Here is a 27,115-nt window from a genome sequence, read left to right on the forward strand (position 1 = left end):
TACAGAGTAGGATAAACTGCATGAGAACCAAGGACACCTGTAGGAAAAGAATGAATGGCTCTTGGCTTTGAAGCTAGGGGGGAGGAGGGGGGGGTAGGTTTGTTATTGCAGTAGCTTTCCTTCAGTTATTGTGTGTGATTTTTGGACGCCCTCTCCTGTCTGCTATAAAAGTACAGCTTTTCGGGCAATAAATGGATGCAGCTATATTTAACCTTATTGGTGTGTGGCTGTTTGTCCCAGCGCTCTGACTTTTTGCCCTCACACTCACCATCAATTGGCGCTCAATGTGGGGCACTTTAAGGTTGGACCTCAAAACTTCACTGAAGGAACGGGAGAGTGAAGTTGGAGAAACCGGGACCTGAGCTGATGTGACAGGGTCCCGAAGCACTGTCTGGAACAAAGATAGTGGGTAAACTGCGAGAGGACAGCAGTCGCAGCAGATGGTTGGCATTGGCTAGCGAAAATCTGTAAGTGTTGTGGTAGCTGGAAGCGGGGTCGCATCCCGCCCTCTGAAAGCCACGATGGAGTGGGAAGCTGTGGAGAAACTGCTCATAAGTATTCTCTCTAAGAGAGGGGAGCAGGTATCTCCTATAGGCAAATCTGAGCTGGTAAAATGGGTTCGGAAGAGTGGACATCTTCAGGAGTTGGCACTGATGTTCAGCGTAACCATATGGTGAGAAATAGGGGACCGTATGCGGGACTCTGTAATCTTGGAAAATAAGGAACCTAAGCATTTGCAAGGCTTGGGTCCTACATGGAAGCTGATTATAAATACATCAAAGAATATGCAAGCCAAGCGTCAGATTGCTGCTACAGTACAAGCCCTATCTGGACCTAGTGCACAGTCAAGGTCAGAATTTAACTCCGTTACCAGAAGTCTCGTACTCAGTTTGCTCATCAGCTTCACAAGTTAGGGCTTCTGCGGAAGCTCCGAATACTCCCCTGAACTCAACCTCTTTGATGTCTCAGCAGGGCCAGTGGCAGCAAGTGAGGAAGGTATGGGGGGTGGCTAAGGGGGGAGGAGGAGTGTGCAGAGCATCAAGAAGATCCTGAGAGAGAAAGCAACTCAGATAATGGTGGGAATGGGAAAGCGTTAGAGGAATATATTAAAACATTAACTGAGAATCTGCAGGACTTGGAACTGCATATGAAGGAGGCAACAGTCTCTACGAGCACTGATGTCTTTACAGACCCTGCCTATGCCACTTTTACCCCAGACATAGCAGCCCTCCATCTTCACGTTGGTCTGGGCCTATTAGAGATGCAATATTGTAGGGACAGTGGCAAGCTGCGTCTCAGCTCGCTTGTCTGGTGATATACGATCAGCAGGGAGCTGCTTGGTGGGAAGTGCATGACTGGAAATTGTTACAACAGGCTCGTAGGACTGTGACTGACTATGGGATAAAATCCAAAGCTTCTAAGCAAATTATTCAATGGATTTTCACTGCGGATGTGCAAATGCAGCTGGACACTCGTAATATTGCTTGGTTGTTACTAACGCCATCAGAATATGTGTTGTTTATTCTGGAATGGATGGAAGGGTTTAAACAAATTAGACAAGGAATAAACTCTTCTGACTGTTCCCCACTGCCCTCCCTCCCACCCTCGCTGCTGCTCCTCAGAGCCGAAAACAGTCCCTGCCCAGATTCGATCCATGGCTCCAACCCCCCCCGATGGTGAGGAGAAGAGAAATCGCGACCCCCCTGCACGCCCGTGCCTTCTGCTGCCACTCTGGCCCTAACGCTGGCGGTGCCACAGCTGCCTTCCACCCCACCCACGTCGCTCACTGTGACGCTGCCTCTCTCTGCCGCGTCTACATCATTTGCTGCTTCGTCTCTGCAGCCTACACATAACTTGGTTAAAAACAAGGATGGACCGACCAGTCAAACTTTCCTCCAAGAATGGGGGATTAAACACATTACATGCATTGCTCATTCTCCCATGGGACAAGCTATCACTGAGCGCACTCATCAAACACTGAAGTCCATTATTATACAAAAAAGGGGAACATGGGGGACACACCACAAGAAAAATTATGTAAGGCTTTGCTTGTGCTGATTTTTTTGAATCGTGATCATACATATACAGCTCGTGGATCAAGATAAAGACTTCACAAAGCAGCAGCTGCGGAGCAGGATAAACAGCATGAGAACCAAGGGCACCTCTAGGAAAAGAATGAATGGCTCGTGGCTATGAAGGGTTGTTTATGGTAGTTATTGCAGTAGCTTTCCTCCAATTAGTGTGTGTGATTTTTGGACACCCTCATCTGTCTGCTATAAACATATGGCTTTTTGGGCAATAAATGGACGCAGCCATATTTAACCTTATTGTTGTGTGGCTGTTTGTCTGTGCATGCTGACCTTCTGCCTTCAGGTTCTCCAACAATTATCTGTGAATAGATGTTTACTCATGCATATATTGTATATGATTGAAAATATACTAAATATATTATAAATGTATAAATACATTTATCATAATTATCCTTTTCTTTTTCTCTTTATCTCAGCCCATAAACTTTCAACCTCAGCACTGCCCCGAGTTGCTTGCAGATCTCCTTGGGACAGTTCAGTCTCACCAGGTCACACAGTGAAGAGTAACAAAAGACCTCGAGGCCTCCTAATGGAGCAGCTCCTGAGGTATATTCCTTACACCAGCTTTGGAAGAGGCCTCCAGTTGTCTGGTCCTGCTCTGAAGGGGCCCTCTTGTTATGGCAGCGCCAGCAAGGAGACCAGCTCTGACACAGACATTCATATTGCCGGCAACTGACTGCAGCCCCAGAGTGCTGCTGTAGAGAGAAAAGGACTGTCTTGAGACACACAAAACCTTCAGGCCAGCAGAAATGAGAGGACTTGAGAGCACTGTGGCATTGTAAAGAGAGCAAGGAGGAAAAGAGCACATTGTGCTGCTGTCTGTGGCTGTACCTCCTCCAGACCCAGACAAGGCAGGAAGAGAGAAGAGAAAAGGAAAAGTCTGCTTTAAAAGCTTTTTATTTATCTCTTTACCTATTCAGGGAATCTGGTTCCATGTTAACATGAGCTCTTGGAGGGAGAAATTGGAGATTAGGTAGGAAAGAAGTGAAATAATTTTTTTATTTATAAGCTCAATAACATTTTTTTGTGGGTTAATATATCACACACAATCAAACAATAAACGATGCTTAAAACATAAGGAACCATCACTGGGAATCCTATAAGGAAGATGTGCAATTTATGGAAGCTGGAATAGTGCATACTGCAACACCTTGCTGAGAGCATGCTTGATCTCCCTGTTCCTCATGCTGTAGATAATTGGATTCAGTGTTGGAGGAAGCACTGAGTACATAAGTGCCACTGTCAGATCCAGGAGTGAGGAGGAGGCAGAGGTGGGCTTCAGGTAGGCAATAGAGGCAGTGCTGACAAGCAGTGAGAGCACAGCCAGGTGAGGGAGGCACGTGGAGAAGGCTTTGTGCCATCCCTGCTCTGAGGGCATCCTCAGCACAGTCTTGAAGATCTGCACATAGGACACAACTATGAAAACAAAGCACCCAAAGGCTAAACTGAAACTAAAAATGATAAACACAACTTCCCTGAGGTAGGAGGCTGAGCAGGAGAGCTTGAGGATCTGGGGGATTTCACAGAAAAACTGGTTGACAGCATTGCCTTGGCAGAGAGGCAGTGAAAACGTACTGGCAGTGTGCAGAATGGAATTGAGAACCCCAGCGCCCCAGGCAGCTGCTGCCATGGTGGCACAAGTTCTGCTGTCCATCAAGGTCCCGTAGTGCAGGGGCTTGCAGATGGCAACGTAGCGGTCATAGGACATGATGGTGAGAAGGGAATACTCTGCTGAGAGGAAGAAGAAAAAGCAAAACACCTGTGCAGCACATCCTGTGTAGGAGATGGCCCTGGTGTCCCAGAGGGCGTTGGCCATGGCTTTGGGGAGAGTGGTGGAGATGCAGCCCAGGTCGAGGAGGGCCAGGTTGAGCAGGAAGAAGTACATGGGGGTGTGCAGGCGGCGGTCGCAGGCTACGGCTGTGCTGATGAGGCCGTTGCCCAGGAGGGCAGCCAGGTAGATGCCCAGCAAGAGCCAGAAGTGCAGGAGCTGCAGCTGCCGCGTGTCTGCCAACGGCAGCAGGAGGAACTCACTGATGGAGCTGCTGTTGGGCATCTGCTGTTCTGGGCTTGGAGTCCTGTGCAGAGTGCAGAAGACAATGACAAGTCCAGACCATTCTCAGAGATACTCCTCCTGCTTTTATATGAAATGTTTTCATTCTCCTACAACAGTGTACATTTAGCACCATTACTTGCTTTTAATTTCATGCAGTTCATCATTCCTTAAGCAGAAGCAGCATTTGGAGCTCTAAACTTCCACATATTTTCTTATCTTATCCTGTCTCCCTGGATATTTTCATCTGTTTTATGCCTTATATCCTTACCCCAACTGCTCTTAGCGTCCCAAACCCAACCTCTGTGCCATTCAGTTTCAGTTTGAAAAAGCTGCTTGTTCGCAGGTTAAGTGAATTCTTCATGTCTGCTGAAAATGATGATCATTTCAATTGGTCCCATCCTTTGAGAAAGAGGAGACTGACAGCGCACCATGTGTGACTGTTCACAAAACAAGCAATTGACTGAAGAAAAATTCTCAGAGCTGTGACAGCCCCTTTTAGATTTCTGCCACCAGTCCTTTCTGCCTTCCCTCAGAACAGGAAATGAAAAATCCCTGCCTTGGCTCTCCTCTTGCAAAGCACCCTCACAAACATTCAGTTCTGCGGTGGAGCTGTGATCCACTGCCCCAGGCAGCATCTGTGGCAGCACAAGCCTTGCCAGGGGGCTCCTTCCACCCGCACATCATCCCCCTGAACAGCAGGGACCCTGCTCTGCAGGACAGCCCTGGGCACCCGCCTGCAGCCCCATATGCACAGCCTGCAGCCGTGCTGGGACATGCAGACCTCAGGGCTGTGCTCTGATGCTGCAGCACGCAAGCCCTCAGCTGGAGCAGAACCTTTTTCCACAGTAAAGAAACATGCAGTGCCTGCAGCCAGATCTGCTATGGGATGTCCCAGTTTAGATAACCCTCTATGATAGCAGCTACATGGTCTGCAATGAGACTTACCGTGTCATAGTCTTTGATCAATGCTCCTGCAGTGAGCTCACAGCCCACTCACACTGTTCACATCCTGCATGCTCTCTCCCCTTTTACTTCTCTCCTTCCTTTACCTGCAGGCTGTGCTGTGCACAAGAGCTGCTCCTGGGCACAGCTGTCTCTCTGCAGCTCTGCCCACTTTTATGATCTCCCTGAGTCCCAGAATCCCAGCCCAGCAGAATAGGATGACATTTTCATCCTTCCCACTCCTCTCCCCTGAGATATCCCTGGGTCCTGATGGCCAACAGCTCCTGAAAGTCAACAGCATCATGACTGTGTCTAACTCATTTCTTGTACAAATTTTCCCAGTGAAAGACAAACCTCAACAGAAGCGGAATGGACATGGCATGCAGTTGACCACTGTGTTTTAGTATTCATTCACTTGCAACACTTTTCCTGCTGTTTGTTGGCCAAAACCAAAAGGAATTCTTTCATGGCCCATGTGCCTTTGGTTCTCTGTGGAAAGCTAGTTGGAGCTGGTGCATATGAATTTTAACACTGAGCGGGTGAATGCAGAGGAGAAGATTGATGTGAAAAAAAGTGATGCAAGTCCCATGGGGCCAATGTGAGTAGAAATAGGGTGGGGAGGTTGAGGAGGACATTTGCCCACACAGTAACAGAATAGAACTCATTGGGAACATTCCGGATTGATAACAGTTGCACAGTGCTGCTTTAATGACTTGTTTAAACTCAAATATAAATAAATAAACAGTAAACGACTGCTGGCTTCGGCCACTTTAAGCTCTCTCCATATTGCTCTCTATTTTGCTGTACAGGTTCTGAATACCTTAAGATGATGTCAGGAAGGCACAAGGCTCAGAAGGCTCTTCAGGTGATAATGGGCCCCAGGCGATACTTGATGATAAGTCCGTCAATCGCCAGTGCAGAGAGAAGACTGCACAAAGTGCTCAACAAGACAAAGTCAGAAGTAACAGTGAACTTTCTTGGAGTATTAATGGGCCCACTGAGGACACTAACAAGCAAGCTTCCCCAGGGACTTGTTAGAGCAGAAAATTGGAAGCCATGACTACAGGCAGGCAAAGGCACTGGCATGGTGGCTCTGATGCTGAGAAACCCCTGCTTTTTCTTATGAAGCAGACAGGCCAAGCCCTGATTCCCAGACACTTGGCAGGGAGAACCTCATGCTGACTAAAGATCCTTCCTGGGGCAGTGGAATGGAGGTCTGTATGATGTTAAAAGTAAGACATGGGGACAGAAGATCCCAGGCTCTGCATGGGGTGCAAGGATGCTGAGAAGTTCATGTCCCATGTGTGCCCTGTGTCTCATCACAGGATGTGGGATGTGAGAATGGCCAAGTATGAACAATCAGTCAATCCCAGTGAAACTGTGAACTTCAGATCTCTCAGTTCCAGTGCCCACCTTTGCACACCCTCCCATAGTTTGATGTCCTTTATGTTCTGCGTTGCCCAGAATTGCACCCAGTGCTCCAGGTGTGGCTGTAGCAATGCAGAGTGGAGAGGGACGATCCTTTCCCTCACCCAGCTGGCAGTACCTTGCTTGATGCACTCCAGGGGACCACTGGCTCTCCTGGCTGTCTGGGCACATCGCTGACTCATGTTCAATTTGATGCTGACCATGACCTCCAATCTTTTCAGTCAGACTTCTCTCCAGCGTCCCATATCCAGTCAGTGTGTATGTCCAGGGTTGCTCCTACCCAGGTGCACAATCAGGCACTTGTTCTTGTTATGCTTTATGCACTTGGTGCTTAGGACCAACTGGTACCCACTTCTCTGACTTGTCCACATCTCTCTGCAAGTCCTCTCCACCCTCACTGGAGGCAACAGCACCTCCAATCAGCAAATTTGCTCAGAACAACTCCATGTCCTGCATGCAGGTCATCTGCAAAAACATGAAAGAGAAGTGGCTTTAAAATGGAGCCCTAAGGAACCCTGATAGTGACCATCTACTTGCCCGATGGATCCCATTGACTGTAATCCTTTGGGCCTGACCTGTTGGCCAACTGCTCACCCACTACGTTCTGTTTCTGTCTAGCTGCATGCAGGACATTCTGTCTAGAAGGATGCGGTGAGAAATAGTATCAAAAGCTCTACTGAATTCCTCAAGGATTTCATCCATTTTCAACTGGATTACCTTGGTCAGCTAAATGGATAACCGTGTCATAAAAGGACCTGAAGTTAAACATGACCGTCCCCTCAGGAACTTGTGTTGGCTGCGACCAATGACAGAATTGTCTTTCAGCTGTTTTTCCATAACTCCCATCATCTTTTTCTCCATAATTTTACCAGGCACTGGAGTGAGACTGAAAGATCCATAATTGTCCATGTCATCATTCTTGCTCTTCCTTTCAAGGAGACAACATTTGCCAGCTTCCTGTCAACTGGTATGACCCTAGGCTAGATTAGATACAATTGAAATGAGAGCCCTAAGGAGTAATCATTGATCGAACTTAGATGTGCCATAGTTTTCCAGTGCCTTGAACTCCAGAGTATGCCACTGATGGAGCAGAGAGGAAGAACTGCCTCTTCTGCTGTGAGCTCATCCATTTGGTAAGCAGAATAACACTACCTGATACATGGGGACTGTGCCTCTTCTCTGCTCTGCTCTTCTCACAGAGGAGTGGTGCGGGGGATTGCTCTCATGTCAGTGCCGATTAACTCACTTTCCCTTTAACTCCTTTTCCTCTGTAAACTATTCCACTATTTGTACCCTCATTTACACTTCCACATCCCCTCAAGTACACTTCCATATGCCATCAACAATTACACTTTCTTATACCATCAAAAGTGTTTGTCAAACAATATTGTTTTTTAGTTCCCATATACACCCTTAATAACATCTAACTTTCCATGAACAGTCTGTATTATTCAGTTATAAACACATCACAGCAGAACCAGCACTCATTGGCCCACCTCTCTCACACACTTCCCTTCAAACAGAGCATAGTATTACATAAATGGGTTGACAATCATTAAAAAAGGATAATAAAAAAGGTTTGTTTGTTTATTTATTTATTTATTTTAAGTATGTTAAGATTAACAGGAAGACTAGTGAGATTGTGGGTCCCCTACTAAGTGAGGGGGGTGTTCTGTTAATGGGGGATGCTCTGAAGGTGGAGATACTGAAGGCCTTCTTTGCTTCCATCTTCTGTGAGAAAGCTCTCCCTCAACCATCCCAGACCTTGGAGCTTAGTATGAGGGTCCGGAAAATGGAAGACTTGCCTTTAGTCAGGGAAGAGCTGGTCCGTGAGCGCCTAGGCCACACTGATGTTCGTAAAGACATAGGGCTCAATGGGGTGCATCCACGGATGCTGAGGGAGCTAGCAGTGGTGATTTCTGCACCACTCTCTATCATCTTTGAGAGGTCTTGAAGAATAGGGGAGGTGTCTGAAGACTGGACGACAGACAGTGTCACTCCGGTCTTCAAAAAAGGGCAAGAAGGAAGATCAGGGCAATTACAGGCTAGGCAGCCTCAGCTCTGTCCCTAGAAAAGTGCTGAAACAGCTTGTGCTGGAAGCCATCACCAGACAGTTGGATGAAAAGGAGGTTGTCAGGAGTAGTCAGCATGGGTTCACCAAGGAGAGGTCATGATCAACCAACCTGACAGCCTTCTATGACATTGTCACCGACTGTGTGGATGAGGGGAGAGTGGTGGATGTCTTCTACCTTGATTTCAGCAAGGCATTTGATACTGTCTCCTATGAAAGTTTGCTTAGATGAAAGCTGAGGGCATGTGGGATAGATGAATGGATAGTGAGGTGAGTCGAGAACTGGTTGACGGGCAGAGCACAGAGGGTCGTCGTTGGTGGTGCAGAGCCCAGTTGGAGAACTGTTAGTAGCAGTGTTCCCCAGGTGTCAGTGCTGGGTCCAGTCTTTCTCAACTTCTTTATCAGTGTCCTTGAAAGAGGATAGTGGCCACCCTCGGCAAGTTTGCTGATGACAGGAAGTTGGGAGGACTGGCTGACATACCTGAAGTCTGTGCTGTCATTCAGCGAGGCCTGGCAGGCTGGAGAGCTGAGCAGTAATAAACCAGATGAGGTTTAACAAAAGATAGTGGAGAGTCTTGCACCTAGGGAGGTATAATTGCATGCACCAGGACAGGTTGGGGGATGAGTTGCTGCATAGGAGCTCTGCAGAGAGGGACCTGGGTATCCTGATGGACAACAGGTTGGCCGTGAGCTGGCAGTGTGCCCTCGTGGCCAAAAAGGCCAATGGCATTCTGGGGTGCATACAAAATACGGTGGCCAGGTTGTCGAATGAGATGATCCTTCGCCTCTACTCTGCCCTGGTAAGGCCTCATCTGGAGTACTGTGTCCAGTTCTGGGCTCACCATTATAAAAAAAATACACGGATCTCTTGGAAAGAGTGATGCAAAGGGCTACAGAGATGGTGAAGGGCCTGGAGCATCTCCCGTATGAAGAAAAACTATGTGAACTGGGTCTGTTTAGCCTTGAGAAAAGAAGACTGAGAGGGGACGTGATCCAGGTCTATAAATATCTGAGGTGTGGGTGGCAAAGTGGAGAGACCAAACTCTTTTCAGCAGTGTGTGGAGACAGGACAAGGGGAAATGTCCAGAAACTGGAGCATAGGAAGTTCCGCATGAATGTGTGCAAGAACTTCTTTACAGTGAGGGTGACGGAACAGGCTGCCCAAGGGGGTTGTGGAGTCTCCTTGTCTGGAGATATTCAAGACTGGGCTGGACGCCTACCTGTGCGCCTACTTGGTGTTCCCCAGAGGTCAGTGCTGGTGCCTTTCCTCTTCAATACCTTTATTGTTGATCTGGATGAAGGCATCAAGTGAACCCTAAATAAGTTTACAGATGACACCAAATTGGCTGGGAGTGTGGATCAGCCTGGAGTTAGCAAGGCCCTACTGAGAGATCTGGATAGGCTGGAGAGCTGGGCTGAAGCCAGTGGGATGAGGTTCAACAAGACCAAATGCTGAGTCCTGCACTTTGGGATGTGGAATGGACTTCCCAGGGGGGTGGTGGATTCACCAGTTGATGGTATTCAAGGAATGAATGGATATTGTGTTGAAGGACATGGATTAGTGGGAGCTATTGGTGATAGGTGAACAGCTGAACTGGATGATCTTGTAGGTCTTTGCCAGCCAAGGTGATTTTATGATTCTATGATACTGTGTCCTTATCTGTGTGCCCTTTTAGTTTCAACAAACACTCTCTGGGAGGACATACCACATGTCTGGAATAAGTCACTGACCACTAGAAATCTGGTGTTAAATTCAACAGATTTTAATGTACTGTCATGATGCTGTTGTCTTTCAGGAGCTGTTGACCATGAAGATGCAGAGAAATCTCAGGGGATACGAGTGGGAAGGATAAAAATGATATCCTCTGCTGCTGAGCTGGGCTGGGCTCCTGGGACACAGGAAGCTCATAAAAGTGGATGGTGCTGCAGACAGACAGCTGTGACCAGGAGCACCTCTAGTGCACAGCACAGCCTGCAGGTGACAGAAGGAGAGGAGAGAAAGGGGAGAGAGCTTCCAGGATGCATAAGGTGTGAGCAGCCTTCTGAGCTCACTGCAGCAGCATTGCTCACAGACCATGACACGGTAAGTCTAACTTCAGGCCATGCAGCTGCTGTTCATAGAGGGTTAACTTAATCTGGGACATCCCATAGCAAATCTGGCTGAAGGCACTGCATGTTTCTTTGCTGTAGGAAAAGACTTCTGCTCCAGCTGAGGGCTTGCTTGCTGCAGCGTCAGAGCACAGCCCTGAGGGCTGCGTGTCCCAGCACAGCTGCAGGCTGTGCATGTGGGGCTGCAGGCGGGTGCCCAGGGCTGTCCTGCAGAGCAGGGTCCCTGCTGTGCCCCAGGGGCTGTGTGCCGGCTATGGGACTCTGCCGCCTGCCAGGCTCAGCACTCAGCCTGCCCGGGGAGCTGTCCAGGGTGCTGCGGGGAGACGTGTGGGGGGAAGGAGCCCCCCGGCAGGGCTTGTGCTGCCACAGCTGCTGCCTGGGGCAGGGGGATCACAGCTCCACTGCACAACAGGATGTTTCCTAGGGCCCTAGGCAAGAGGAGAGCCAAGGCAGGGATTTTTCATTTCCTATTATGAGGGAAGGCAGAAAGAAAAGGGAGCAGAAATCTAAAAGGGGATGTCTAATTTAAACACAGTTCTGAAACTCAGAAATATTTTGTTGATCTGTAAGTTGTTCTCTGATCAGGCAGAGAACAAGGTGAAATGTCACACAGGTTGTGCTTTCAGCCTCTCCTTACTAAAAGAAAACTATCAGTTTAACTTATTGTTGTTTTCTGCAGACAGTAATAGTTGATTTCTCCTGCAAACTGGCAGATTTCTTTAAGACAAACTGAAGTGCACAGGTGCTGGGGCTGTGGTCAGAAAGAATAGCTGCAGTAAAGAGGAAAATATCCAGGAGGCTGGGATACGATTAGGAAATGAGAAGAAAGTAACATCTTCCTAATCTTCAACTCCTTAAGGGATGGTGAAGCTCATGAAAAAAATACTCAAGTTCTGGAGTTAAATGATCACTTTTCCAAAGATAAAAGAAAAATTTATAGTATAGTAGAATGAGTGTCTCTGAGAATGGACTGGACTTGTCATTATCTTCTGCACTCTAAGCAGGACTCCAAGCCCAGGAACAGCAGATGCCCAACAGCAGCTCCATCAGCGAGTTCCTCCTGCTGCCGTTGGCAGACACGCGGCAGCTGCAGCTCCTGCACTTCTGGCTCTTGCTGGGCATCTACCTGGCTGCCCTCCTGGGCAACGGCCTCATCAGCACAGCCGTAGCCTGCGACCGCCGCCTGCACACCCCCATGTACTTCTTCCTGCTCAACCTGGCCCTCCTCGACCTGGGCTGCATCTCCACCACTCTCCCCAAAGCCATGGCCAACGCCCTCTGGGACACCAGGGCCATCTCCTACGCAGGATGTGCTGCACAGATTTTTTTCTTTGTCTTCTTCCTCTCAGCAGAGTTTTCCCTTCTCACCATCATGTCCTATGACCGCTACGTTGCCATCTGCAAGCCCCTGCACTACGGGACCTTGATGGACAGCAGAGCTTGTGCCACCATGGCAGCAGCTGCCTGGAGTAGTATGCTTCTCTATTCCTTGCTGCACACTGCCAGTACGTTTTCATTGCCTCTCTGCCAAGGCAATGTTGTCAACCAGTTTTTCTGTGAAATCCCCCAGATCCTCAAACTCTCCTGCTCAGAATCAAATCTCAGGGAAGTTGTGCTTCTCATTTTTAGTGCCAGTTTGGTCTTTGGCTGCTTTGTTTTCATAGTTGTGTCTTATGTGCAGATCTTCCTTGCTGTGCTGAGGATGCCCTCTGAGCAGGGACGGCACAAAGCCTTCTCCACGTGCCTCCCTCACCTGGCCGTGGTCTCTCTATTTGTCAGCACTGGTGCTTTTGCCAACCTGAAGCCACTCTCACTCTCTTCCCCATCCATGGACCTGATGGTGGCACTTCTGTACTCAGTGGTTCCTCCAACACTGAACCCTATTATCTACAGCATGAGGAACAGGGAGATCAAGCACTCTCTCAGAGAGGTGTTACAGTCCGCACTATTCCAGATTCCATAATGTGCACATCTTCCTCTCACGATTCCCATTAATGGTTCTTTATGTTTCATGCATATTTGATTATTTGATTGCATATGATACAGCAATCTGCAGAAAAATGTTGCAAATTATTTCACTTCTTTCCTACCTGCTTTTCGTATTCTCACTCCATGAGCTCGTGTAAACATTGAACCAGATTCCCTGAATAGGCTGAGAGATAAATGAAAAGCTTTTAAAGAAGACTTTTCCTTAGCTCTTCTCTCTTCCTACCTTATCTGGATCTGGGGGAGCTACAGCTACGGATGGCAGCAGAACATTCTCTTTTCATTCCTGCACTCTTTCCCTGCCACAGTGCTCTGAGCCGGCAATACAAACGGCTGTGTCAGCTCTGGCCTCCTTGCTGGCACTGCCATAACGAGAAGGCACCCTCAGAGCAGGAGCACAGAACTGGAGGTCTCTTCCAAAGCTGGTGTAAGGAATATACCTCAGGAGCTGCTCCCTGAGACCTTGAGATCTTCTGATGCTTTTCACTGAGTGACTGGGTCAGATTCAAGAGTCCCAAGGAGATATTTAAGGGACTCATAACAGTACAGAGGTGTAGAATTTCTTGGATGAAAGCTATTTACTAAGACAGAGAAAAAGAAAAAAAGATAATATTTATAACATATATGTATCTATACACACATATATATATACACATGTTTATATACAGCATATTTTCACATATATGTAATATATGCAGTTGCAAACATTACTCCCTATGCTTATTTGCAAGTCCAGGACTTGTTGCAGGGGTTTTAACAGTCACAGGGTTCACTGTAGGAGCTGAAGAGGCTGTTGGGCTGTTACAAGAGCTGGAGCAACTGCAGAGCTCATTGCCATAGCAGAAACCACCACAGGAGCTGTGACTGAAGTTCGAGCAGCCACTGGGCTCTTTGAAGGGGTTGGAGTGACCACAGGGTTGTACCTCCTGGTACAGTGCACCTCCCTTGGGAGGGAGTTGTTTCATTTTTTTATTGCAATACTTGGAACAGCTACAGGACCTGTAGCAGGAGTGACTGCAGAGCTCATTATGAGGGGTGGAGTGACAGCGCAATCTTTCCAGAGCTTGGAGCAAATGCGGGGCATGCAGCTGACATTTGTTGAATATGCATGAGCTTGGCTTTGAAAGATGTAACAATTCTACATGTTAGTGTGCAAGACAGGAGGAGTGATTCCCCTTTGCACCCTGCTCTGAATAAACACTTCCCTGCTTGGTAACCTAACCTTGGTTTATAGAGTTTGATTCCACATGTCAGATTGGTGACCCAGATGGGACCAGCTCTGTTTGGCTGCAGAACCAGGTGAGAGGGGGAAACCTTTTGGCTCACCCCAAGATTTCTCTGCCCTATTGGAACGAAAGCAGTGCGCAAACTGCACTGGTGGAGAAATCCTACCAAGCTGAGGGAGAGGCAACCTTCTCCGATTGCAAAGTTTACCCTAGCAGATCCACTGGTGAAACTGTAGCTAGGAGAGCATGATAAAGAGGTTTGCTTTCTGGTGGATACGGGTGCTTCTTTCTATGCATACATGATTTTGTAACAGCAGTAGAAAGTACTGCCCCAAAGTGATAAGGCTTACTTTCTTAAGCCTTTACTATTTATTCTAGGTAAACAGGTAAGAATACACAAAGTTACATTCACCAAAGCCTTTGCTATGGCAAGGTTTACTAGAACAAATGTAAGTTGAAATAAAGTCTAAAGGACAATTGGAGTCTGAGGTAAAAGAAGAACATTTAATAGAGGTGCTTAGTTTAGCAATAATCACTACCCCTGCAGGGATTGGGATTTCAGATGAAGAACGTGGTCTAGTTCATCATGGGGTGTGTGTGGTGCAAACCCAAGGATGCAGCACCAATGGCATTCAGAATAAAGCAGGGAGCGCAGCCAGTTTGGATTAAACAGTACTCCCTCATATTCAAAGACAGGAAAGCAATCCAGCCAGTAATTGATCATTTTCAGAAACTCGGGTTGTTGGTGGAGTGTGAGTCAAAAATACAACACACCCATCCTCCGGGTTATAAAACTGTACAGGAACTACTGGAGACTACAAGATTCAATGTCTATCAATAGAATAGTGGAGGATTTATATCCATTGGTAGCATATCCATATACAGTGCTTACAAAATTATCATGGGAATTGGCATGGTCCCTCTTGTGCCATCCCGTGGCACCCAGTCTGTGTTGCTGCAAGGGTTGGACTGAGGCACCAGCTCTGTCAGCCTCATCTCAATTTTGTTGTACCACAGCGGTGTCTCCCGGTGGTGGGTGATGAGGTCGTAGAGGCTGTCAAAGTCTCAGCTGTCAGTCAGAAAGAACCTGTGGATGCTGGAGTCCTGCCGCTGGCAGATGTGACAATGCTGCACCTTCCTATTACGCCAGATGGACAGAATGCAGTCCCCAACAAACGTTTTGCTCTCCCTGACAAGAAAGGAGCCATCGGGGACCCCCATCTCAGAACAGCACTCTGTCAGAAGCCACTCAGCAATGTGCCGCCCATTCTGTCCTGCTTCCAGCCTGCCATGGAACCATTCCCGCGTGAGATGCAGCTCCATGTTCACGCTCACCTCTTTTTGCACAGCTCGTCTCCCCCTGACGTCTCCCCCCATTGTCCTGACCAGGACGACATAGAGTGGGTTCCACGCACAAGTGATGGGATCTTACACCATTTGGCAATCCACCGTCTGCTCCTCTGCCACCGTTTGGCACTCTGCTGTCTGTTCCTCTGTATTTGCCATCTGCTCCTTTGTCAGACATGAACCCATGGCTCCTTACCACTCATTTCAAGCCACCTCAGTATTGGCGAGGCTTTTCAATGGTCTTTATAGTATATGCTAACACCCACACTAGGCGTCTCGTGATTATGTTGAGAGGATCTGTCTGGCGTGGATAGTTACAGTCTTTCAGTTTTCTCCCTCCATGTCTGCTGAAATTAATTGGGGAGGGGGGGAAGAAGGGTGGTGTTGGGGGTCGGAGAGTATACAGAAACAGAGGACATGGAGGCGCAGGATTTGGTTCCAGACAGTAAACATTTAAAATGAGATTAAAAACCAAGATAACAAAAATTGATAGAGGTCTCAGGAGGGCAGGTGGGCGAAGGAGGGTGGGTTAGGGTTCAAAACAAAATAATAGTTCCTACATCCCTATTAGGGGCCATAATCATGGCTGAGCACAGCAAAATAAAACTCTTAGGGGAAAAGAGGCTCTGTATCAATAGTTGAGCCAATGGATTATGGCTCTGAAGTTATACACCACCACTGAATAGGTAGCACAGCAATGTGAGGTTTGTTTACAGAATAATCCTAGAACAGGTCCCAGTGTTCTGTGGAACAAATAGACCATTCACCCTGGCATTCAGGAAGGGGATGTCACACACACCCAGAAGGAACAAAAGGAGCTTAGGGTTCTCATTTGATGATGCTGTATATAGATATAGATTCAGTTGGAGTGCCCAGAGGTATCTCTGGTAAATTTAAGTCAAGAAATCCAATTGCTGAAGGGTTTGAATCACTGTTCTGGTAGGTGACAATTAACAACAATGTGGATTGGATTAAGTACATTTCTAACTAGAAAAAAAAAGCAAGAATCCAATCTACAGTCTATATGGAAACATACTAAACTACTTCATCAAGTATTGATAGATGATACTTCATTTGGATTCACAGATGACACTTCATTTGGATTCACAGAAAATGGAAAAACTATCTGATTTCCTACTGAATTTTGCATTGCTAAAGCAACTTTTTATTGCATTGTATTTCTGCAGTCATCTTGCTTGTTTCAATGTACGTTGAAATGAGGTGTGTATTACGGCAGTGTAAAACCTGTGGGAATAGCTATGAAGAATAGAAACAGTGCAAACTAAGACAGAAAGTGGAGAGTGGAAGTTATTTGAAATCTTCCCTTTCCCGGAATGTGGTAATCTAGCATAAGTATTTGCTAGGTCCAAAAAAAGGAGGGACTGAGTTTGAACAGGGGGACAATCTAAGACTTAACTATTGCACAGGGACTGTGTAAGCAGGATGTCAGGCCAGAAAAGAAAAGAATATTTTGAAACTCCATTGTCAGAGTTATGGGGAACACTGGGCAAGGGACCAGCTGGAAACGGATTGTTTCTGTGAAGCTGCAGCGGGGTGAAAAGGGCAGGGTGAGGAAGACTTCCAGCCTTCGCCAGGAAGACATCGCGCCTTCATCCAGCAACCACCAGGAGGAGCCCCCTGCTATGGACAGTGCGTGCTCCTAGGGGAGGGGCAGTATGCAAATAAATTACTGGGAAAATTATGAGTATGTAGATGGCTTCCAGGACATCTGCTGAATATGTATGAGCTTGGCTCCCAAACATGAAACACTTTTGCTTGCTGGTGTGCCAGTTAGAAAGAGTGATCCCTCTTGCACCCAGCATGGAAATTTCAGCAACGCTGAAATAAACATACCTGCTCTATATCTCTCGGGCTATCAAGTTTGATTCCTCAAGTCAAGCAGAGAGCTTATTGAATGCTGAGGTACAACACACCCCCATTTCTTCAGACCTCCTGTCTCTTTTCCGGATCCTCACTGTCACCCAGTTTAGTTTCTGTCACTGTCATTCAGTGAGGCCAAGCTGACCTCTCCATCTCGCACAACAATGAGTCCCCAAAACGATGGACATTTTTCCCTCCCCAAGTCTCAGTTCTTTTACACATGCAAATCTCTTGGTGGTTCATTGCTGGTCTTTCAGATGAAGGCTGTCATCTTGATTTTCTTTGACTTGGGTCAGGCTGGTAAACACTTGGCTGGCTCTGGTTGGTGGTCTTAAGGGCTACAACAACTAAACAAGTAAAGTGTGAGAAAAACCCACAGTAAAATGTGAGTAAAATCAATGTAAAGTTGTAAAACGTGGTGCAATATAACAAAATGTATAACTATAATAATTAAAATACACTACACATGCATATATATACATACATACATAGAATTACTGACTGCACTCCCCCAGCATCAAGTTCCCTTATGGTATACTTTGAACATCCCCATCCTTCTGCATTACCCACCAAGTGCACCCAGGTCCCTGGGCAAAAACAGTTCCACGGAGAGGTTTGCCATTTCCAGAGGCTGGAAGGACCCAAACAGCTTTTCCCAACATGTTCTTTACATGTAAAACAGAGACCTTATCTCCCTCTATAGTATGGAGGGGACTGGATTGGCTAGGACCATCACGTTTGACAGATCCTCTAGTATTGACCAACCAAGTGGCTTCTGCCAGATGCTTCTCCCAGTGCTTAAATGCTCTACCACCCATTGCTGGAATGTTCTTCACCCATCCGTACTGGCCCCACAGCCACGGCACGGGCTATCTCTTGTTTAATCTGCTCAAAAGCCTGCTGCTGCTCAGGGCCTCGTGTAAAATCCTACTTCTTCTATGTCACCTGATAAAGGGGGCTTACAGTGAGGCTGTAGTTGGGAACACGAGTCCTCCAAAAGTCCACTTTGCCCAGGAAAGATTGTGTCTTTTTCTTGCTAGTGGGTGGAGACAAGGAAGTGATTTTGTTGATCACATCTGTTGGGATGTGACAACGTCCATCCTGACACTTTATACTTAGGAACTGAATGTTCAATGCAGGCCCTTTTACTTTGCTTCGCTTAGTAGCAAAACCAGCTGGCAGAAGAATTTGGATGATTTGCTCTCCTTTCGTGAAAGCTTCTTCTGCTTTATTGCCCCACACAACAATATCATCAGTGTACTGCAGGTGCTCAGAAGCACCACCCTGTTCCAGTACAGTTTGGACTAACCCATGGCAAATGGTTGGGCTGTGTTTCCACCCATGAGCAAGAAACAGGCACAGTCTCTTCTGGGCATAGTGGAGAATTTGGAGAATGCATGTTTTTTTTAATAAAACCACAATGTATGGCTCCACTGGTTGTCAGAGATGTTCATTAACCATCAGAAAGCTTCACTGATCAGGAGAGGGTGTCACTGGTCATCAAAGGGCTTCACTGATCATCAGGAGATTTGAGGTGTCCATGGGAGGGCACGTGCAGACCTTGTTCTGGGTGATGGGGCACTGAAGCAAGAAAACTAAGGTAGATCCAAAGGAGGGACAAGTGGCTGCAGTAAGAGAGGGGGTAAAAGGAGGGTGATGTAGTGTGGGGGAAGATGTAACTGTGAGCAAATCATCAAAGAGCTTATCAGACTCTTTAATAGATCTTATCACTGTGATACCTTGGGAGACCAGAGTGTGAGACAACAGCAAGCAGTGTCTGTTTGCTTCTAAGGGTGGACAGGAGGTTCCACTGATATGCATTGTTAATCCTGTTACTCTTAAGAAACCTTTCATCCTTTGTCACTGTTGTTTGGGAGAAGCTGGGACCAATTAACTGATTGGAGGAACTGTTAGAGGAACAGGAATGTCTTGCTTGAAAGTGAATGGTATATAAGATGTATGTTGAACACAAGAAAGACACACTGTTCTGATGCTACAAGAAACTAAGAGAGCTCTCTAACCTGACTGAGCGCTGACATTTTGGGGAGAAAATGTCTTTTTGGTGGGATCAAGTGTGATATTTAACAGAGAAAATGCTTTATTTTTTGGACAAATAGTGATATTCAGGGAAAAATGTCAAAATATTGTCGCAAATCGATACTCAGGGGAGATACTGTCATATACTGGAGACAAAAAAGGGCATTTAGGGATGAAAGCATCATATTGTGCTAAAAAGAGTAATTGTGTGTAGAAAATGTCTTCTTTTGGGGATGAAAAGTATGAAAAGCAGTATTTTGAGGAGAAACTGTCTCTTTGGTGAGGTCAAGTGTGATATCTATCAGAGAAAATTTGTAATTTCTGGGATAAAAATTGATATTCGAGAGAAAAATGTCTAAATTTTGACATAAATTAATGTTAAGTGGAGAAATTCTCAGATCTTGGAGACAAAACACACAGGACATGAGGAAGATGGGACATGAAAGCCAACGTGCCAACCAGCTGCTGCTGCTGGCCTCTCAGAGGCACTGACAGATGTGAGCCTGAAAGCACAGACCCCAGCCAGTAGCCCAGGGATGGCCACTCAGCTTTTGCAGGCTGAAGGCACCTCACAGTTTGATGAACAGCCGTGTGCTTCCTGCTGGACTGTGGGCTTCTGAGAACATCCAACCCCGATGGCTCCAGAACAAGGACAGACAGATTCACTGCATGTCCTTTATTCTGTTAAGGATCACAGAGAGCCTGGTTCATTATATAGAGTATGTCTGGGCTAATGTAGAAATGAACAAGCAGAACAGGAATAGACATGAGTAATGATGTTTTGGAGAAAAACATTACAGTATTTTAAAAAATGAACAAGCATATATTACAAATACAAAATGGCACAAAAACAAACAAACAAACAAACAAAAACATTAAAATACAGATCAATTTAGTAAAAAGATGCATTAAATGTCATGAATTCAAAAACGATGGGCAGTTCACTGCTTTTGAAACATATCTGATCATCACTTTCCTCACTGCATCATTGACTTCCCTGTTCCTCATGCTGTAGATGAGGGGGTTCACTGCTGGAGGCACCACAGAGTACAGAAGTGACACCATCAGGTCCATGGATGGAGAAGAAGTGGAGAAGGGCTTCAGGTATGCAAAAAGGACATTGCAGAGAAACAGAGAGACCACGGCCAGGTGAGGGAGGCACGTGGAGAAGACTTTGTGCCGTCCCTGCTCAGAGGGCATCCTCAGCACGGCCATGAAGATCTGCACATAGGACACAACTATGAAAACAAAGCAGCCAAAGCCTAAACTGGGAGTCAATGGGAGTCAATGGGGTCAGTGGGAGTAAATGGGAGTCAATGGGAATCAATGGGAGTCAATTAGGGTCAATAGGAGTCAATGGGAGTCAATGTGAGTCAATGGGGGTCAAATGGAGTCAATGGGAGTCAGTGGTAGTCAATGGGAGTCAATGGGAGTCAATGGAGGTCAATGGGAGTAAATGGGGGTCAATTGGGATCAATGGGAGTCAATGGGGGTCAATAACAGTCAATGGGAATCAATGGGGGTCAATGGGAGTTAATGGGGGTCAATGGAAGTCATTGGGGGTCAATGCGGGTCAGTGGGAGTCAATGGGAGTCAATGGGGGTCAATGGGTGTCAATGGGAGTCAATGGGAATCAATGGGAGTCAATTGGATTCAATGGAGGTCAATTAGGGTCAATGGGACTCAATGGGAGTCAATGGGGTCAATGGGAGTCAATGGGAGTCAGTGGAACTCAATGGGAGTCAATGGGAGTCAATGGAGGTCAATGGGGGTCAATGAAACTCAATGGGAGTCAATGGGGGTCAATTGGAGTCATTGGGAGTCAGTGGGGGTCAGTGGGATTCAATGGGGTTCAATGGGAGTCAACCGAGGTCAATGTGGGTCAATGGGTGCCAATGGGAGTCAATGGGAGTCAATGGCAGTCAATGGGAGTCAATGGCAGTCAATGGGAGTCAATGGTTGTCAATGGGGGTCAATGGAAGTCAATGGGAATCAATGGGAGTCAATGGGGGTCTGTGGGAGTTAATGGGAGTCAATGGGAGTCAATGGAGATCAATGGGGGTTAATGGGGATCAATGGGAGTCAATGGGAGTTAATGGGGGTCAATGGGAGTCAATGGAGGTCAATGGGAGTCAATGGGATTCAATCGAGGTTAATGGGGGTCAATGGGAGTCAATGGAAGTCAATGGGAGTCAATGGGAGTCAATGGGAGTCAATGGGGGTCAGTGGGGTCAATGGGAGTCAATGGGAGTCAATGGGAGTCAATGGGAGTCAGTGGGGTCAATGGGAGTCAATGGGAATCAATGGGTGTCAATGGGAGTCAATGGGAGTCAATGCGGGTCAATGGGAGTCAATGGTTGTCAATGGGAGTCAATGGGAGTCAATGGGGGTCAATGGGGGTCAATGTGAATCAACGGGGGTCAATGGGAGTGTATGGGAGTCAGTGGGGGTCAATGGGAGTCAACGGGAGTCAACGGCTAACTCCTATTGACTCCTATGGGGTCCTGGTGGGTCCTGAGGTGTCCAAAGTGGGTTCCGGGTTCTCCTAAGGGGGTCCTGGCGAGTCCTGATGGGTCCTATGGGAGTCAATGGGGGGCTTATGTGGGTCTATGGAGGTTTATGGGGGGGTCTATGAGGCCCATTGGGGGTCTATGGGGTCCTATGAGGGTCTATGAGGGCCTATGGGGAGCCTTTGGGGGGTCTATAGGGGCTTATGGGGGTCCTGAGTGCTCCTATGTGGGTCTGTCGGGTTCTATGGGGGGCTATGGGGGTCTAATGGGGGTCTATAGTATTCTATGGGGGGACTATCAGGGCCTATGGGGTTCTATGGTGGTCTATAGAATTCGATGGGGCTATTATGGGGGCATATAGGGGTCTGTGGGGGTCTACTGGGGCCTAGGGGGGGTCTGTGGGGTCTTATAGGGGGTCTATGGGAGTCTATGGGGGCCTATGGTAACCTATAGGGTTCTATGGGAGTCTATGGGGGCCTATGGTAACCTATAGGGTTCTATGGGGGTCTATGGGTGGCCTATGGGGCTCAATGGGGTCTGTGGCAAAAGGTTGGGGGGGAAAAGGGATTTTGGGGTGAATAGTGGCAATAAGAGGCAAAAAAAAAAACGAGTTAAAAAGGAGGAGTTTGAATGGGGGGAGGGAGGGGAGGGAAAGATGCCGGTTGCCATGGCAACGGGAGGTGGGACGGTTGTCATGGAGATGGGTTTGATTGACAGGAGCTGCCATGGCGAACGAGGGGTGGGAAGCACTGGTTGCCATAACAGATCTATGGGGCTGGATGCACATCTATGGAACTGGACGCACATCTATGGGGCAGGATACACATCTATGGGGCTGGACGCAAATCTTTGGGTCTGGACACACATCTATGGGGCTGGATGCAGATCTATGGGGCTGGATGCACATGGGGTCCTTATAGATCCCATGGAGTTCTTGGGGGGACCTGAGTGCTGTTATGGGGGCCATCAGGTCAACCCTTAGAGCCCTATGGGAGCACACAGCCATCAGGTCAGCCCTTAGAGCCCTATGGGAGCATTGGCCATCAGGTCAACCCATAGAGGCCCAATGTTCTAGAATTAGGGTCCCTTAATTAGGGTCCGTTAATTAGTGTCCATTAATGAGGGTCATGCCAGGTGAGGTAAGAAGGATGCGACAGGGACAGCTGTGTTGTTATTGTCTATTTATTGGGATTTTGGGGGATAGGGGGGATGGGCTTCTCCCACCTCCTATAGGATAATGTGTGTGGGGGGGCATCTCCCATCTCCTATAGGATTAATTGGGGGGGGGGGCTCTATAGGCATCCGTGTGGCTCTATAGGTATCCATAAGTCTCTATAGGCATCCTTAAGGCTCTATAGTTATCCATAAGGCTCTATATGTATCCATAAGGCTCTATAGGTACCCATAGGGCTCTATAGGCATCCTTAAGGCTCTATAGGCGTCCTCAAGGCTCTATAGGTATCCTCAAGGCTCTCTAGGCATCCATAAAGCTCTATAGGTATCCTCAAGGCTCTATAGGTACCCATAGGGCTCTATAGGCATCCTTAAGGCTCTATAGGCATCCATAAGGCTCTATAGGCAGCCTTAAGGCTCTATAGGCATCCATAAGGCTCTATAGGCAGCCTTAAGGCTCTATGGGCATCCATAAGGCTCTATAGGTATCCATATACTTTGAAAGCTGAATGTTTATAAGTCCATGGGGCCAGATGGGTTGCACCCTAGAGTGCTGAGGGAGTTGGTGGATGTGGTTGCAGAACCACTGTCCATCATTTTCCAGCAGTCTTGGCTGACTGGGGATGTCCCGGTGGATTGGGGGCTGACGAATGTGATGCCCGTCTTCAAAAAGGGCCGGAAAGACGATCCTGGCAGCTACAGGCCCATCAGTCTCACCTCGGTGCCTGGGAAGGTTATGGAAAGGATCATCTCAGGTATCATCATGGATGAACTAAAGGTCAGCCAAGGGATCGGGCCTAGTCAGCATGGATTTATGAATGGTAGATCCTGCATGACTAACCTGATTTCATTCTATGACACGGTGACCCACTTAGTAGATGAAGGAAGGGCTGTAGACATGGTCTACCTGGACTTCAGTAAGACCTTTGACACTGTCCCCATTCTGGTAGAGAAGCTGGCTGCCCGTGTTTTGGATGGGCGCACGCTCCGCTGGGTGAAGAACTGGTTGGATGGCCGGGCCCAGAGAGTTGTGGTCAATGGAGTGGAATCCAGTTGGCGGCCGGTCACAAGTGGCGTCCCCCAGGGCTCGGTGCTGGGACAGCTTCTGTTTAACATCTTCATTGATGATTTGGAAGAGGGGATTGAGTGCACCCTCAGTAAGTTCGCAGACGACACTAAGCTGGGAGGGAGTGTTGATCTGCCTGAGGGGAGAAGGGCACTACAGAGGGACCATAGACTCAATCGATGGGCCAAGGTTAATGGAATGAGTTTCAACAGGGCCAAGTGTCGGGTCCTGCATTTTGGTCATAACAACCCCAGGCAACCCTACAGGCTTGGGGAGGTGTGTCTGGAAAGCTGCCTGCTGAAAAGGGACCTTGGTGTGCTGATGGACAGTGGGCTGAATATGAGCCAGCAGTGTGCCCAGGTGGCCAAGAGGGCCAATGGCATCCTGGCTTGGATCAGGAATGGTGTGGTGAGCAGGACTAGGGAAGTCATCCTGCCCCTGTACTCGGCATTGGTGAGGCCTCACCTCGAGTACTGTGTCCAGTTTTGGGCACCTCAGCACAAGAAAGATATGGAAGTACTGGAGCAGGTCCAGAGAAGGGCAACGAGGCTCGTGAAGGGCTTGGAGAATCAGCCCTACGAGGAGAGACTAAGGAAGCTGGGGCTGATTAGTCTGAGGAAGAGGAGGCTGAGGGGAGACCTTATTGCCGTCTTCCAGTACCTGAAAGGTTCTTACAGTGAGAGTGGGGCAGGTCTCTTCTCACTGGTGACAAGTGACAGGACGAGGGGAAATGGCCTCAAGTTGCGCCAGGGCAAGTTCAGGTTGGATATTAGGAAGAACTTCTTTACAGAAAGGGTAGTTAAACACTGGAATGGGCTCCCCTGGGAGGTGGATGAGTCACCATCCCTGGATGTGTTAAAGAGCTGTTTGGATGGGGTACTCAGGGATATGATTTAGCAGACAGTTGTTAGAGTTGGGGTACTATGGTGAGGCTGTGGTTGGACTTGATAATCTTCAAGGTCTTTTCCAACCTGGGTCATTCTATGATTCTATGAAGCTTGGAATAATCTGTTGTGATAACCCATATCCAAGAACTTGTCCTGTGCAGGGTCTCACAGGGAATGAAGAAGAGGGGACGTGACAACCAATGTGCAAACCAGCTGCTGCTGCTGGCCTCTCAGAGGCACTGGCAGATGTGAGCCTGAAAGCACAGACCCCAGCCAGAAACCCAGGGATGGCCCGTCAGCTGTTGCAGGCAGAAGGCACCGCACAGATTGATGAACAGCTGTGTGCTTCCTGCTGGACTGTAGGTTTCTGAGAACATCCAACCCTGACAGCTCCAAAAGAAGGAGAACAGACAGAATCACTGCGTGTCCCTTGTTCTGTTCAGGATCACAGAGAGCCTGGTTCATTATAAAGAGTATTAGTGGGCTAATGGACAAAGGAACAAGCTGAATAGGAACTGACTTGAGTAATGATGTTTTGGTGAAAAACATTACAGTATTTTAAAAAATGAGTAAGAATAAATGACACATACAAAATGGCAAACAATTAAGAGAGCTTGATTTAGTAAAAAGCTGCATTACAAGACATGAATTCCAAAAAATGGCCACTTCACTGCTTTTGAAACACATCTGACCATCACTTTCCTCACTGCATCTTTGACTTCACTGTTCCTCATGCTGTAGATGAGGGGGTTCATTACTGGAGGCACCACTGAGTACAGAAGTGCCACCATAAGGTTCATGGATGGAAAGGACAAAGTGTGGGGATTCAGGTAGGCATACATGCCAGTGATAATAAAAAGGGAGACCACGGCCAGGTGAGGGAGGCACATGGAGAAGGCTTTGTGCCGTCCCTGCTCAGAGGGCATCCTCAGCACAGCAAGGAAGATCTGCAGATAGGATACAACTATGAAAACAAAGCAGCCAAAGACTAAACTGACACTAAAAATGAGAAGCACAACTTCCCTGAGGTAGGAGCCTGAGCAGGAGAGCTTGAGGATCTGGGGGATTTCACAGAAAAACTGGTTGACAACATTGCCTTGGCAGAGAGACAGTGAAAACGTACTGGCAGTGTGCAGCAGGGAATTGAGAACCCCAGCGCCCCAGGCAGCTGCTGCCATGGTGGCACAAGCTCTGCTGTCCATCAAGGTCCCGTAGTGCAGGGGCTTGCAGATGGCAACGTAGCGGTCATAGGACATGATGGTGAGAAGGGAAAACTCTGATGAGATGAAGAAGTAAAAGAAAAAGATCTGTGCAGCACATCCTGCGTAGGAGATGGCCCTGGTGTCCCAGAGGGCGTTGGCCATGGCTTTGGGGAGAGTGGTGGAGATGCAGCCCAGGTCGAGGAGGGCCAGGTTGAGCAGGAAGAAGTACATGGGGGTGTGCAGGCGGCGGTCGCAGGCTACGGCTGTGCTGATGAGGCCGTTGCCCAGGAGGGCAGCCAGGTAGATGCCCAGCAAGAGCCAGAAGTGCAGGAGCTGCAGCTGCCGCGTGTCTGCCAACGGCAGCAGGAGGAACTCGCTGATGGAGCTGCTGTTGGGCATCTGCTGTTCCTGGGCTTGGAGTCCTGCTCAGAGTGCAGAAGATAATGACAAGTCCAGACCATTCTCAGAGACACTCCTCCTGCTTTAGTATATTATTGGAATACAAGAAAAGCTGTTCAGAGCAGTAGCTGTGGAGCAAGATAAATAGCAGTATATAAGTTCTTCTTTCCCTTTGGAAAATGATCATTTAACTCCAGAACTTTTATTTATTTTCATGAGTTTCACCATCTCTTAAGGAGTAGAAGATTACGGAGCTCTGACTTCTCATTTCCTAATCATATCCCAGCCTCCTGGCTATTTTCCTCTTTACTGCAGCTGTTCTTTAAGACCCCAGCCCCAGCCTCAGTGCACTTTGAAATGTCTTAGGGAAGACATTCCTGCTTGCAGGACAAATCATCTATTAATGTCTGCAGAAAGCAGTGATAAATTAAAGTGATTGTTTCCTTTTAGAAAGGAGAGGCTGAAAGCACATTCTGTGTTTTCACCTTGTTCTCTGACTGTCCACAAAAACACCAACTGACTGCAGAAATATTTGGGTGTAACATAGCTATGTTAAATTAGACATCCCCTTTAGATTTTTGCCCCAGTCCTTTCTGACTTCCCTCAGAACAGGAAATGGAAAATCCATGCCTTTGCTCTCCTCTGGCAAAATACCCTCACAAACATTCAGTTGTGCAGTGGAGCTGTGATCCCCCTGCCCCAGGAAGC

At 47.7% G+C, this 27,115-nt stretch overlaps 3 protein-coding genes across 3 annotated transcripts; 1 reads left to right on the plus strand and 2 right to left on the minus strand.

Annotated features, from left to right (window-relative positions):
* Positions 1 to 3,207: 3,207 nt before the first annotated feature.
* Positions 3,208 to 4,143, minus strand: LOC140265410 (olfactory receptor 14J1-like). Its single transcript, XM_072361332.1, has one exon. The coding sequence runs from the start codon at positions 4,141 to 4,143 to the stop codon at positions 3,208 to 3,210; it is 936 nt and encodes a 311-aa protein (XP_072217433.1).
* A 7,577-nt stretch (positions 4,144 to 11,720) lies between these two features.
* On the plus strand, positions 11,721 to 18,610 carry LOC140265411 (olfactory receptor 14C36-like). The gene is made up of 2 exons (XM_072361333.1): positions 11,721 to 12,625; positions 18,526 to 18,610. The coding sequence occupies exons 1-2, from the start codon at positions 11,721 to 11,723 to the stop codon at positions 18,608 to 18,610; spliced, it is 990 nt and encodes a 329-aa protein (XP_072217434.1).
* Positions 18,611 to 25,441: 6,831 nt separating this feature from the next.
* On the minus strand, positions 25,442 to 26,407 carry LOC140265412 (olfactory receptor 14J1-like). Its single transcript, XM_072361334.1, has one exon. It carries the CDS (start codon positions 26,405 to 26,407, stop codon positions 25,442 to 25,444), a length of 966 nt encoding a protein of 321 aa, XP_072217435.1.
* Between the last annotated feature and the right edge of the window lie 708 nt (positions 26,408 to 27,115).

The sequence above is a fragment of the Excalfactoria chinensis genome, unplaced genomic scaffold (assembly GCF_039878825.1).
Source record: "Excalfactoria chinensis isolate bCotChi1 unplaced genomic scaffold, bCotChi1.hap2 Scaffold_85, whole genome shotgun sequence".
NCBI lineage: Eukaryota > Metazoa > Chordata > Aves > Galliformes > Phasianidae > Excalfactoria > Excalfactoria chinensis.

Excerpts from the sequence above, each read along its gene's own strand:
- LOC140265410 (XM_072361332.1), bottom strand. The coding sequence starts at position 4,143 with ATGCCCAACAGCAGCTCCATCAGTGAGTTCCTCCTGCTGCCGTTGGCA.
- LOC140265411 (XM_072361333.1), top strand. The coding sequence starts at position 11,721 with ATGCCCAACAGCAGCTCCATCAGCGAGTTCCTCCTGCTGCCGTTGGCA. Across the intron at positions 12,626-18,525 it reads AAGCACTCTCTCAGAGAGGT|AATGCATGTTTTTTTTAATA; the intron begins GTTACAGTCCGC and ends GAGAATTTGGAG.
- LOC140265412 (XM_072361334.1), bottom strand. The coding sequence starts at position 26,407 with ATGCCCAACAGCAGCTCCATCAGCGAGTTCCTCCTGCTGCCGTTGGCA.